The 14565-nt window shown below is 45.2% G+C and overlaps 1 protein-coding gene across 2 annotated transcripts; it reads left to right on the top strand.

Annotated features, from left to right (window-relative positions):
* Positions 1 to 7186: 7186 nt before the first annotated feature.
* On the top strand, positions 7187 to 14043 carry cd9r (CD9 molecule related). Of its 2 annotated transcripts, none has more exons than XM_080511489.1 (9): positions 7187 to 7265; positions 7509 to 7598; positions 8565 to 8670; positions 8750 to 8847; positions 10528 to 10602; positions 10697 to 10798; positions 11446 to 11541; positions 11791 to 11874; positions 12527 to 14043. In XM_080511489.1, exons 2-9 carry the CDS (start codon positions 7533 to 7535, stop codon positions 12755 to 12757), a joined length of 858 nt encoding a protein of 285 aa, XP_080367615.1. In that variant the 5' UTR covers positions 7187 to 7265; positions 7509 to 7532; the 3' UTR covers positions 12758 to 14043. The 2 variants fall into 2 exon arrangements, with proteins under 2 accessions (XP_080367615.1, XP_080367616.1); XM_080511490.1 differs by having other exon boundaries at positions 7193 to 7265; positions 13171 to 14043.
* The last annotated feature ends 522 nt before the right edge of the window (positions 14044 to 14565 follow it).

Here is a 14565-nt window from a genome sequence, read left to right as displayed (position 1 = left end):
CATACATCTATCACCTGCGCTGCAGCTTCTCCCCTGCACATCTCCTCCGTTCAGACCCCACTCTCTCCTTTTCCTTTGTCCCACACCTCCATTGCCTCGCACCCTTTAATCCACTCACTTTTTCCCTTCAATCCATCTATCCACTCATCTGATCTCCCCCTCTCTCTCTCTCGCTCTCTGCTACAGTGCACTCTATTTGCATGGCCCTCCCTTTACACAGTTCCCAGCGATCAATACAACTGATGGGCAGAGAATTTCCCCGCCACGCCACGCCGCTCATTGTCACATCATCTTTCGCCGGCGGGCTGCAACGTTTCCCCCCCCCCCCAACCGCCGCCGTCCATCCTCCGCGAGGCTCGCCAGCCTTCTGCGGGGCCCATTTGTCTTTGCAGCAGGTCGGCCCGTGCCGCCAATTAAAGTATTTTATCCATTTCCACGGGATTCAATTACCTGCAGATGACCTCAAACCGCGCCGGCCTGCCCTTCAACTACAGTTAGTGCAGTTTCCGTCGAGCTAAAAACCGCGGACGTCAGCGAAAGTAGCCTTTTCTGAGATTGTATTAAGGGTGCATTAAGGCATATGTGTGTTAAGTGTAAGACTGGTGTGTGTGTTAGTAAGAGAGAGAGAGGGAGAGAGAGAGAGAGAGGGGGAGGGAGGGAGGAAAATAGCAACAGATCAGGGGAGAAGCGAGGAGCACCCGGGGCATCGGCGAGGACTCCACGTTACTGTAACTTGCACAAATGAGTCCGGCGAGGGAGGAACGGCTGCTGATGCTGCGCTGCCTCAGCAGCCGAGTCATGATGGCAGGGAAGACCCCCGGCTAAGGAGGACCCCCCCCCCACACACTTTTTTTTTTGCTCCTTCAAGCCTCCAGCATGAAAAAAAAAAAGAAAAACGGCTCTGTTCTTTGTCTTTCACAGTGGTGACCCCTCCCCCAATCCCTGTCTGCCTCTCTTTTAACACCTTGCCACAATCATTGGGAGAGAAAGGGGGGGGTGGGGGGGCACAGGGACATCAACAGCACATGCCCTGCTCATCAGGATTTTGTGTTGACTCACTGGTTAAGGTCTGACTAATTTCCCCAATACCGTTTGAGAATATAAATAAAGGAGAAACGCCACTCTGCTCCTGCCACACGTCACAACGCCCCTGGTTCACTTTGTGCCAGGCAGGATGTGATGAACGCCTGTGATCTTTGTTGTGGTGCTCGTCTGTCACAGCACCGGAGCCTGGATCATATTACCTTTGTCTGCCTCGGTCCCGCAGCTACAGGATTCCGACCAACACACACTCACTCCCGGTTTTAAGTCAATACGAGTCTCTCGCAAAAGACGAATAGTTTGGTGAAGAGAAGAGGGCCTGTCAAAACACCCTCATCATCAGGACCATTTTTTTTTTTTTTTTTTTTTTTAATTTAGTGGATGAAAGGGGGGGTGGGGGAGAGAACAGAAACGACATACCTGTCCGATGTCTCCCACGACAGCGCCGGTCCCGTCTATCCGCGGTCTCTTGCACTCCGCCGCGGCCAGGTCGGTGAGGACAGCCGCGGTCTGGGCGTCGGGCTCCGGGTCTCCTCGCTTCATCCCCCGGACCACCGCTGGACCGCCGGCCGCGCTCGCATGGGGTCCGGCTGCCGTCTCAATGTCCCTCTCCCGGTCCATTATCCCCCGACTGACGGGAAGCATTATAGATGCGACGTCGGTCGACATTAACATCGGGCGGCGGAGAGTCTCCGGTCAGAGTGGGGGGGGGGTTTTTGGTGGGTTTTTTTGTCCCCCTCGGTGTTCAGAACGGAGATGAAGCGGAGCCGTTTCTCATCAGTTTATTGTCTTAACTTAGCCTTAGCTATGCGAGACACACCATTGTGACCGGGGTATTACACGATTCTAAGTTAAATGGAGGGAGGCTTTTTATATTTTTTTTCTTCCTTAAAATTAAAAAAAGGAAAGTGAAACGACGTCAAAACTGAGCTAATTAAAAAAAAATAGTAATAATTTAAAAAAAAAAAAAAAAAAAAAAGCTCACGCGCTCCGCTCGAGCTAATTAGCAGGCTAACGGGGGCTAGCTGCTAGCATTACATTCCGCTAGCTCTCGTCATGAACGAGGAGACGAGCGGAGAAACAAACAGTCGCCGCCAGGAATAGAAAAACGCTGTGGGAATGAGCCGCCGCCGCCGTAATGCTGTTCCTCCGGAGGAGGGCGTGAGCCGCGCGGCTTCTCCGCTGCCTTCTCCCCGCTCTACGACAAACTTCTCCACCCGGTGCTTCCTGCCGGTGCTGCCCTGGTGCTTCTTGCCCGCTGCGCTCCGCCGCTGGATGAGTCTCGGCGTGCGGATCTTTCTTGGCGACCGACGAGCACGATTTCCTCTGGTCTGAGTCCCGGTTGGTGTAACCACCACCTCCTCCTCCTCCTCTTCCTCCTCCTCTTGCTGCTGCTCCCTCCTCCTCCTCCTTCGACACTTATTACAATTTCCAAGATGGGAACATTTTCTTTTTTCTTTATTTTTGCAGTAATGTGTATGTTATCTTATTGCATGTGCATAACATGCATCGTGCGCCCTAATTTACATAACTTATAACAACATATATGTATTTATGCGTTCCTAATCTGCACCTGCATTATTAATCAAACTTATATCACCGCCCCCCCTTAAAGAAAAAAAAAAAACAAAAAAAAACTTTGAGGTGATGAAATAAATCACCAAAGAAATATAAATCAAAAAAGCCCCAAGCTGGCCCCCGCAGCTTGTTTTTAGACTGAGCTCCAGCGCGCTCAGGTTTTTGAGGTTTTTGCGTCGCCTAGTGGCACCTGAAGGCAAAGTAACTCTGAGAAACACCTTTTTCTAAGATGGCATGAGATTTTTTTTATGGAAGATAAGAATTCAGTTTCTCTTCAAAAGCAGGTTTGAGGGTCTTCGTATGCGGTGGTTGCTTGGTCTCCCAAAAAATGAGCAGAGAAAAGCGGCTTCCAATCCCCCTGAATGACCTCAATCTCACCCGCTCAGATTCCTCATCCTGTCAGGAGCGGAAGGCCGTGATGCTCCGCCACCTTCCTCTTCTGCCATCGCAGTCCTCCGCCAAGTAGCTTTCGCCAATTTTGTCCTCCTTCCAGACGGAGACCATCTCATGGCAACTTTGGAGGTCCTGTCATCAGACATGAACACGCTTCTTTCAAGAGACATGTTCGTATACGGTTCTTATACAGTTCCAGCTATTGTCGATCTCACGGATGACCTCAATGACCTGCAAGGGAAATAAGAGAAGACCAATCGTGAAAAGGGGAGCGTCTTCGTCTCCACCGTAGCTTTGTGTGAGTCAGATCACCGCTCGATTATCGTCTGTAAAGTTTCCCACATCATGAGACATCTGCTGTAAATCAGTACATTTATTCTAATGCTCAGTTTGATCACACGTTTCCACCACGTTTGACGTTGTTTCTGAGTAGTTTGTCACAGCCTCGCTTCTGAACACTGCTCAGGCGTGCCTATTTAAAATAACTGGACACACAGCGCCACCGTCTGGCATCCGACTGTAAGTGCAAGGGGATTGCAAAAGCGCTATTCCGTGGTGTGGATCAGAAGATTGGTTTGAAGCAAAAGGAGCCCAGTGGAGTGTCTTTGAAGATGGTTTGGAGACGAGACAGAGACAAAGGCGAGACAAACTTCAGAAACAATAAAGGCGTGCAATTGCCTTGGAAGTACTTACATTTAATATCGTACAATTTTAATTTATTCCACCGTGTCAGCTGCCCTCGATGTGACATTGCAAGACGGGGTGACGAAGGTCCTCTGATCATGTTCCCTGCAGCTTTACAATATTGCTCCTATCAGGTCGTTCCTGTCATTTGCTCGTCTCAACAGTTGGCAGTGATTCCGATACTTTTATTAATTTTACGCCTCTCGGTCATCAACAAGAGGTCCCTGCCAATCTAATATCAGCAAAAAAAAGCTTATTATCGGTACTAAACGACATATTCATACCTACGCAGTGCTTGACATTGTCTTGATTTTTGTTCTTTTTTTTTTGTTTAAACCATTACCCTGAATGGTATTGCACATCTCACACTGTGACTTTGTGTGTCTCCTCTGAGTGAACGATAATAGCGTAGAGCTCAGCTGGTGAAGCTTCAAAGCATTTTGGGTATAGGCTTTGTTTTGTTTTGGGTTTTTTTACTTTTCTAGGTCTAATCTTACTCATAAAGGCATATGAAACAGTGTTTACACTGGAAAAGCTCCAAAAAAAACCCACATGTACACACTCACACAGGTCTGCCATTAAACCCACACTGATTCCTCACTTCACCTGGCCGCCTCAGACAAGATGATTGCCGTCAATTTTGGCCAACTGCCCGGGTGTAAAAGTGTGTGACTGCGCACATTAGTGTGTATGTGCGTTCAGGAGACAGTGTGTACTTCCCGTGTGTGTCTGTGTGAGTGCTTTTTTCTTCTTTTCCCCCACCACCACCACCACCACCACCACCCATCTCTGTGAGTCACTCTATCAAGCACCTTTCTCTCCTCTGCCACCCACTGAACCTGCAATGATGGACGGCGGTGAGGTCACGCCGCTCCACGCCGCCGCCTGGTTCACCGACTGAGCCAGAAGAAGCCATGACTCTCTTAATGCAGCGACAGACCTCACAGCCCACGGAGAGATTATTGGAAACTCCACCAATCAATCAATCCATCCATCCATCTATCTTATAAGTAGGCAACACATTAGTACCCCCATGGTTAATATGACCTCATGACCTTGGCCTAAACCAGTGTTTTTCAACTACTGTGCCATGGCACACTGGTGTTTCCGCGAGATCTAGTCAGGTGAGCCGTGGGAAATTATCCAATTTCACATTTTTTCTAAAAAAAACTTTTGCTCTCGCGGCCGCTGTCAGCTGTGAGAGCAGTGTGCAGAGTAATCATGTATAAATACTCTTCGCCAATAGATGGCAGCAGAGAACTTTGTCGGTGAAATCGAAACTTAACAGACGTCAGTGTGGTTAATCTCCACCTCCTGCTACCATCTTGTATCAAAGTACTGTGTCAGTGACAGTGATGGAGAAGTTTTTGAAAAGGAAGAATGTGAACCAGGATCTCAGCTCTTCATCCATCAGGTCCAGGTTTCACCCTGAGGGAGTAAAAATGTAAAAAAGAAATTGGGAAATACTTTTTTTCTGTATTTATTTGATTCCTGTTGATAAAGCATTGATGAGAATGACTTTATATTGTTAATAGAGGCTACAGAGTTTCACATTTTAACATTTTCGGGTGGCGGTGTGCCTCGAGATTTTTCCAAAGAAAAAAGTGTGTCTTGGCTCAAAAAAGGTTGAAAAACACTGGTCTAAACCACCAAGCACATTTTTACAAATTCCAAAGAAAAAAATGTTGGGTTTTTTTTTGTTCAGGGGCCATATACAACCTAATTTTTTCCCCACGTGGGAATTTAAACTTGAAAGGTTTTTTCTTCTTTGTTGTGGCGCAGAGTATACGTGGTAAATAAGGTCTATAATTTTTGCAAAAAAAACAAACAATTACTTCGCAAACGGACTAAAATCGCAACATAAAACCAATTTTGATGATACTTTCTGGTGCAAAATACAGTGAAATGCCCTCCAAAAAGCCCTCTCCTATAGCTGTTGCATTAAACATGTTTTCACAAACTCCTTCTGAGAGCTCAGGCTTTCAGGCTAATGCTAGTTGGATATCTTTCGTGGCAGCGTCACCATTAAATGCCTGTTTTTGTATTATATTTTTACAATTGGGTAAAGTAAAAGTCAGTTCTTCAACGAACCAGTGACTTTTTATTTGTGGTCCACTATTTTTTTCACGATGCCATTAATGCTTCAAAAGGGGGGGGGATTCCTACGTTTAAACAGCTAAACAGTTTGATTCAAGCCAGTGGAGTAGGTCGTCAGTGTGCGGGTTCGGTTCCGGTTTGAAAATAAAGCCTTACCTCCAGGCCGTCTATGTAAATTAAGGCTTTTTCAAGGAGTGTGTTAATGTTGTCAGTTTACACTTTAAAGGCTTTTCTGTGAAGATTAAAATCTATTGTCGTCCCGGTTTGCATGTGTTATCCGGGTGTGGAGAGCAGATTTGCAGAATTCTTCACGGAGAGTCTGAAGGAACGCTTTAAGTCTTCTTCGCTCCTTTTCTTGACACGATATTCGTCCATACTTGTATGTTTGAGAGCAGAGGTTTAGAGAATGAAATAATAAATGCCTGTGAGCACTGTGATGAGGAGAAACTCCACTGAAAGGGAAATAGACATCACTTAGATAGCTCTGTACCAGACTTGGAGATTTCAAACATTTTTTTTATTTTTTTATTTCCAAACTATTTAATTTATGTTATATTATATATTCTAAACGTTATAGTATGTTGTTTCACTGTAAATTAGATTTTAACTTAGTTTTTACTCCTTACAACACTCTGTTCCTTGTTATATGAAAACATATAACAAATAAACATTCAAGATAACATAGTTATCAATTCATCCCACACATTATTTTCCCATATTTTTGGTGATAGGTTTATTTAAGTATCAAATAAATCTGAGGAGCCACTTGGAAGCCTAAAGAGAAGTTTGGGGTTTTTTTCCCATCGAGATCCAGGACATTACAACACAGCTCTCTTAAAATCACAATTTTAAGCCTGATTATGTAAAAAGCAAGGATTTGAACCGTTATTCCAGCTTTATTGGAAATCAAAGAAGAGATGGGAGGAATTCAACAGGATAAATCGTAGTCATAGATTACTAAACTCAGCTTAAGTCTGGGCAATACCCGTGAAAGTCTTTTCCCAGTAAGTTTTGAAACGATCCTGTTTCCAATGGTTTTCAGTTTTGAATGAAAGGGCCATTTCTATCGTCCTCTGAACAGTTAGTAGAAAAGCAAGAGAAAAAAATACATCTGACGGGTTTTGGAAGCACATCTTGAGCGATATTATGTGACGTTTCGATATTTTTCATTTCTTTCGCAGTCTTTCTTTCAAACGCTCTCGTTTTCGTTTCTTTAAGTTTCTTTTTCCTCTCCACGTTTCTCCTTCGAGTGGGCGTTTAACTTCGGCTTCCGATGACGCGCCGACGCGGACTCCGCTTCCCATTGGTGGAGACGCGCGTCAGTCAAACGCGCCGGCCAATCAGAGGACCGAGCGTGTGGAAAACGGGGCGGGGCTTTGCCGCCTTGCGCTTGAAAACAAACGCCGCAGATCCGCTCCTTCGAGTGCTGCTTGTTTCCTCCAGACGAGACGGTTTGCGCGACACGTTCAAAGGTAGTCATCTAATTTAAAACTCGTTTTCTCGATTTTATCCGTTCTCATATGAAGAGAAAAAATTGTGTTTACGACACGAAGCGTTGCAAAAATGTAAAATTAAATCGCATCGCGTGGAAGGAATTAACATTTTTGGTGCAAGAGTAGAAACTGCACGTGTGCGGTAACTCACACCAACAGCTACTACTACTATGATTATTATTATTAATTTAATGACTGTTTTGGTTTTGTGTTTCCATCCAGATCACACTTCCGTATCTGCTCACCATGGCTCTGGATGGATGTGGCGTCTTCAGCAAATATGTCCTCATCATTTTCAACATCATCTTCGCGGTGAGTTACCGACACCAACTAGTGAGAATGGTTACATCGTGTTACTTCTGTGGCGTGTTTTATTTGGTTGCACCGCACCTGGTTTCGTTTTTGCTGAAAAGCCTGCAGGTCCCCCCCCTCCCCTCCAAAAGACGAGCCTCCATAGAATTCTCCCTGACGTCACACCTTTCACGATAGTCTTTTCAGACAGTTTGTCTGAATTTCTTGTCTTTATTTACTTAGCTGTCCCAAATTCTTGCCCCCCCCCCCCAACCTGACAGGAAACAACACCACACCACCTGCTGCTCCAGCTCCACACTGTGAGAGGGGAGGGGTAGAATGTGATCACGCCCTACGAAGCCACACAACACAACAGGACATGTACGGTCTGAGAAACGAAAGTACAAGGACAATAACACAACACCTTCCTGATTCCCTCAGTGCGACACCATTTTGATTCCCCCCCCCCTCCCCCAAGAAGGAGCCAGATATCTGAACGACACTCAAAAAGGCCTAAATACCTAAACATATTCAAAGTATCCCTCCACTGTATAGGTGGATTCAGTTATAATACAGTTCTATTACAAGGTAATATCGCAAAAGGAGGTTACTCAACATGGTTAAGGATGTTTTAGCCATAAGGCAATGGTACAAATGAAAATTAAATAATTGTGAGCAACTGTCCTGCCCATTTTGTGGGCCGATTAGAAGCTTTGCTGCCGTGTTGTGAGTGCAACACGCTACAAACTGCCGTCTGCAGAGCGGCGGGAAAAGTTAAATTCATGCATGAACAACAGTGAGAACTGGATGAGGAAAGTGGGACGTCTGGACAAAAGCAGTTTCGTGGTTAACCTTCAAGCCACCCGCTTTGCTTGCCGGCCCACACTGGCTTATCAGTCATGTTTCCACTCGCAGGGTTGCGATCGTGTCGTTATCTTATGTTGCGGTGTTGTCCTGCGCCGCCTCACTGGTTTTCTCCCCTCGCAGCTGGTGGGATTCGCCTTCCTGAGCCTCGGCCTGTGGCTGCGATTCAGCGACAACACCAGAGCGATCTTTGAAGTAGAACAGCTCAACTCGAGCGCGTTCGTCATCGGTTAGCCTCTATATTTGTGTTAATATTTGACATTTTCTCAGGTTCACTTCTGACCCCGCGCTCTGCCGTCTGTTCCCAGGTGTGACGGTGCTGATCGCCCTGGGTTCAGTGATGCTGATCGTGGTGGTGTTTGGAGACTACGGTGCCTGCAACGAGAAAAGATGTGCTCTGTCTGTGGTGAGAAGACACAATCACCCCCTTTAGGAAAAAAGAAAATAGTTTTTCCTCTGGTCAAGTCATTCCTTTCCTATGAATTGAGATTAGCTCTGATTATACGCGGAATAATCACGGAGGAACAGTCTGTCCGTGCTGACTGGAGTCTTGACAGTAGCTGGCCCCGCCTCCTCGCTTGTAGAACTTCAGGCAGCCAGGGATTCGCCGGGACACCCGTGAGGCTGGAAGATGCGCGGCGTTGATTAATGTGAATCCAGACGAGGCGTCGGGGGTTAATCAATCAGCCCTGTGACGTTTCTGGCAGCAGCTCCAGACTGAAACTCCAAAGTAAATTGGAACGCCTCGGCGCTCGACCCTCCAGCGGGCGAACGGCCGCGTCAAGTGACTTCCACAGTTCTTCCAAAGTAACAAGTCGAGATCCGTGATTCACTGAGTTCATGTGGTTCATCTTTTTTTTTTTTTTTTAACCCTGAAACAAACTCGGCATTACAGCAATTTTCCTATCATTTCAACCGACTGTGGCTAAGCCCCGCCTCCAAATGAAAACGAACCAATAGCACCAAAGGCTCGGACTCACAGAAATTTCGTTCAAAAACACGTTGAATTTCGTGATTTTCTTAACAGTATATATTGAAAAGTATGACTTTGATGCATATTCTACTTTATATATGGCATATAACACTTTTTTTTTTCAATTTCCAGGTAATTTGTAGCTTGTAACGAGTTTAAATTACTAATAAAAAAATTTAAAGGTTGCCACACTGAAAAAAAACCATCCAAAAATCTGCATCCTCAGACACACGCCATCATGTTCTCATGCCTTCAGACGGCATTTCCGACTTTCATTACCTTTAGCCTTTTTCTCTACAGCGAGCGTAATCATTTCTTGTCTCACGTTTTTCGATTACCAACACAGGCCTCGTTTTTTAACCCGACGCATGACTTCACTTTGAAATTAAATGAGTCGAAGCATCGGAAGTGTTTTCATGTCCCCAGAAGAGCAGCAAACCTCCAGCTACACACACACACACACACACCATTTTCAATCTTTTAGACTAATGAACAGCCATCAGCAAATTAAATAACCTTGAACAGGAGCCCGTTAATATTCAACACCGTGCACCAGTGTTACTGCAATATAAAATGTGTGTGTGTGTGTGTTTGTGTGGAACATTTTACATAAAGTTTAAGTTGTGTTTTTTACTCCATGTAATTTAGTGTACGTCCTGCCACGTCTTGTGTCCAGAAGAAAAGCTGGATTGAATTTGTGTGCTGCTGATCTTTACATAATCTGATCAATCAGTGTACATTAGTGTCCGTTGGGCTTTTTATCGGTTATTTCTTGTCACATGCACTAAAAAAACGTTTTTAACCAGAAAGCATCAGGTATTTGAGGAACCTGTGGTTTATCCAGGTGATGAAAGAACGGAATTGAAAGAGGAACCAAGAATAAAAAGAAAAGAAACTTTCCCGACTAGTAACTCTTGAGACCTTTTCGGGTGCTGCACTTTGAACCTCCGTTTGTGATTCGGCACCCGGCGAATTAAAAAAACACAAAATTGAGAAAAGTCGACCTTTGACATGTTTGTTCCTTCACTCGATATTTTCCTGTATCAAGTCCTTCCATGACCCTATTTGTCTTTGTCTAGTGTCTACTGACGTCTCCAATCCTCTCCCCTTCAGTTCGCAGCGCTTGTGACCGTCCTGGCCATCCTCACAGGTGTGGTGGGATTCTTTGCCTTCTACAGGCGCGAGGAGGTGAGAGGCCCACGGAAACTCGGCAACAAGAAAACAAATCAACAACGTCTGACCTGAGCATTGCGTTCTCCGTCTTCCCTTTTTAAATCTGCAGTTGGGATTGCGAATGGGGGAGTTCTACGTCAGCTTGTACACGCTGTACGTGAGCAGTGGAGACCCGGCGCTGGCCGTCACGCTCACGTTCCTCCATAATCTGGTGAGAAGAAATCAGCAGGGGGTCACCACGTCGTCATTTAGACCTTCTGTTCCACAGCCTGTGCAGTTTTTATATTAGTCACGGTAGCGTTTGTGGCATTTTAAACCCATTTCAATGCATTTATTTCATTTTTTGCTACCATTGAGTCTGGAAATGATTAAAAAAATATTATCAGATTAATCACAGGGCTGCTGTAGATTATTTTCAATTAATCGCGATTAAATATAGATTTTTATTCTATATTAATCACATTTAATATTGCCTGAGCAATCTGACAAGACAGAAGAGACTATATATACACACACTTAACATGTTTTCTCAATTTTACAAAACATTTATCCGCTTTAATCTTCCTGTTACTTTATTATTTCACGACTACAACAAATTTGCTTCTTATTTACACCGTTGCCTGAACAGAATCCCAGACTAACTTGCCCTTAATGTGGTATTTTGAGTAATTCTGATGCACTCATTGCAATACAATTTTAATCTTAACGTGTTAATTTTAACAGCCCCAGTAAATTGTAAATATGAAGGCTTCTTGCTTCGAGGTTCTGAATTGAAGCCAATGTTCCATCTGTCAGGTTCGACATCACCCGGATGACTGAGAATCTTTAACCGCTTTCCATGTCTCTCCTCATCTGCAGCTCAACTGCTGTGGAATGACGGGGGTGTCCATCATCGAGGCCGCCCAGAAGACCTGTCCCAAAGCTGATGGCTTCTTCGAGAGTCTCTTGATGGACGTAAGTTGGGAGTGAAGAGATTCAACGGCCGCAGGTTTCAGTTAAAACCTCAAATAGAAGCATTTAGTCCAATTCTGGGTTCATCATAGCGCTTCGCTCTGGAGTTCCACATTACTTGGCATAGATGTCGACGGAAGGACAATGTTAGTTCACCACCTAGAAGATTAGCTGTATAACTTCATAAATCAGAATTGGCAGTTTTATATTGAATCTTACGGGGGTTTTTTTTTTTGTTTGCTCGTCCTGCAGAGTTGCCCCAAAGTCATCGTCAATGTCTTTGAGGCCAAAGCGTCGCTGGTGTTGGGCATCTTCTTGGGAACCGGAGCTCTTCTGGTACGTTTCTTCACTTAAGTCATTTTTTTGTGTGTCTTATTATGAATTGTTTTGTCACTTTAGGTTGTGAATCCAAAAACACGCAGTCTGAATAACCGCACACAGTTTGAAAACTTGTGTTTTTAATTATGAATGTGACCAATTAGATTGGCGAGGTTCTTCTATAAAACCAATTTTTGTACATTTTTCCCGCTTTGTGTTAGAATTTAGTGCATTTAAACGCCAGCTTATGTGTTTGTTTAACCTTTAATGCATGCTGAATATTGTGAAGAGGAAGAAGACGAGCAAATTAATAAGTTAAATGTTAAAATCAGGTAAAATCGCATGAAATTACTTTAAAAATGCCTTTTTTAGGAAGATGAAATAATGTTAAAGGCTGACAGATAGTGGATGAAAGCAAAGAAAAAAAGAAAAGAGAAGGTTAGTCCTTTTACAGCCTCATGTCGCTTCCTCTCCTGGGTCAACACCAAACCAGCTTCTGCGCCGCAATTTTCGTTTTGTCATGTGCTTTTTTTTTCCCTCTTTGTGCACCAGTAAACGTCCATGTTATAATCAGCCTGCACTCCTCTGTCTCCCCTGAACAAAACTCCCCCCCCCCCCCCCCTCCCCCTTCTGGAACATCTGTCTTCTTCTATCCTTCCAATCACCGAAGATCGTAGCTCTGATTTGCAGCAGCACTCTGTCAAATAAGATCCGTCAGTCCGCCGCCGCTCCGCAGTACATTATCCTGACTCAGACCTCGCCGCCGCCGATGAGCCTTCAGCCGCCGCCGCCGCCACACAACTCCGCGCTCGCCCTCCACCCCTACACCGACCCCGTCGTCTTCACTCCCCTCACTGTGGCTAACATCCCGGCGGCTAACATCCCCATGGCTCAGGCTTAACTTCCCCCCCCCTCCCCCACCTTCTCACGCCGACTGCTGTGCTAAATTACATCTGCTAACAATGTCGTCTCCTAACCCCCCCCCCCCCCCCCCCCCGAACCCATCTTGTATTGCAATACCAGCTTAGGCCACAAGATGGCGCATTGAGCAACAGGGGCGTGAGTCAAATATTAAAGCACAACCGAATGTTTAATCAGTAACCGCTTCATTTTATGGCCTGTACTGCTAACGGTTTCCTCCTTCAAAACACTATCGGTAGTTGATCCGACCACAGGCTGGATTCGTCTTCACGAGCGTCTCACACGCGAGCTCCCCGGGCCGGAGGGATCACTTTATTCACACTACATCTCTTTATCCCCTCCCCCCGCTTCTGTACTCCCCCCCCCCCCCCCTCCACTGCGTCCACATGACAGATTACCGCCTTGATCTGCGCCTGCGTCCTCGACAAACAGATCAAGAAAACCAACCAGGCCATCGACGCCCACTACTCCGCCGTCTACTGAGGACGCCGGACTCTGGCCAGGAAACATTTCATGACATGGAGCCACCAGATCAGTGTTTACAAGCTCTCTTCGTTAAATCCGCACACAGAAATATTCAAAGAATTTACACTTGTCAAAATTAGGGATTCGTGCCGTCTGGCCTCCAAACCAACTTCATACAACCTGAGAGTTCGTCTGTGGAACAATGGGAGTTTTCCCCTTTTTATTTTTGTCACATTAAAGTGTCAGTTTCGTGTGTGCGGCGTCGCCAGTTTCCTTTTCTGGTGAACTTTGGTTTTGGCAGCTGCGTGTAGAAGAGGCGGATCATTTCTTTAGTATTTTTCTTTCTCATAAGCTTTTATTGTAACCGAGGTCAAACTGTTGACAGGTGCCTTTGCTTTGTGTGGACTAATGTTTACTTTCAAGTTTATTTTAAAATGTAGAAGTTTTTTGTGGCCATAATTTTATAAAAACTGCATTCCATTTAAGATTTATTCAACTTTGCCCTCTGGTTCCTTCTCAAGTGAGACGACGCTGTGGAGACTTTCCTGAAACGCTTCTAGTCTGACGTCTCAGACGTTTTGCCTTCATGTAAACAAACATTCCCGTTTTAAGGTACATCACACCGTTTATTCCTGCGACCAACTAAACACCAAGCGTCCTCTTCAGATGGCTGAACGCTTCGACTTGCTTGTGTGTCGTTTATCGTTTTACGGTATTGCACTAGAATGTCAAATTCACAGTTTAAGGGACACATTTTGTAGAAAACTGCACTTGTTTGAATAAAAAAGGGCAAAAACGGAACTTGTAGTTGTGTACAAGTGTTTTTATTTCATTGCTCGCGTGTGGCTGGGAGGACCTGCAAGGGGGGGAAAACAAGTGAATGTAGCAGCGTCTTAAAAACGGTACAAAGTCCTGCAAGTTCACTTGGAGGGACAGATCTGCAGCCGTGGTGCTGCTCACTGCCGCCACGCCCAAACTTTACAGTCGCACAACAACAAGCAGCCGGAGCGCTCGTGTTCAGGAAGTGGAGTTTTGCAGCGACAGGAGATGATAATCCTCCAGACTGACTCGTCTCAGAAGAACAAAGCAACAGCAATGTGGCACAAAGTGGGGTTTTTTTCTAAATCCACAATCTTGCTCACGAGAATCTTGGTTACTGGTTTGCTGTATTTACCGATGCGGTAGGCAATGACGTACATTGTGACAGTTATGAAGTATAATTCAGTGCAGTTTCTAAATTTCACATTGCAGCAGCTTATAAAATTTACTACTAAAGTACGCCAATTGACATGATGCACTTTTAATGTCCAAGACTGTTGCATG

The sequence above is a fragment of the Blennius ocellaris genome (genome assembly GCF_963422515.1).
Source record: "Blennius ocellaris genome assembly, chromosome: 16".
Lineage (NCBI taxonomy): Eukaryota > Metazoa > Chordata > Actinopteri > Blenniiformes > Blenniidae > Blennius > Blennius ocellaris.
This window is presented reverse-complemented; position numbering and strand designations above follow the sequence as displayed.

What these genes read in the sequence shown, in the direction of transcription:
- cd9r (XM_080511489.1), top strand. Translation starts at nt 7,533, where the DNA reads ATGGCTCTGGATGGATGTGGCGTCTTCAGCAAATATGTCCTCATCATT. An exon ending in CTCGAGCGCGTTCGTCATCG is followed by an intron (nt 8,671 to 8,749) that starts GTTAGCCTCTAT and finishes GTCTGTTCCCAG; the next exon opens with GTGTGACGGTGCTGATCGCC. An exon ending in TCACGTTCCTCCATAATCTG is followed by an intron (nt 10,799 to 11,445) that starts GTGAGAAGAAAT and finishes CCTCATCTGCAG; the next exon opens with CTCAACTGCTGTGGAATGAC.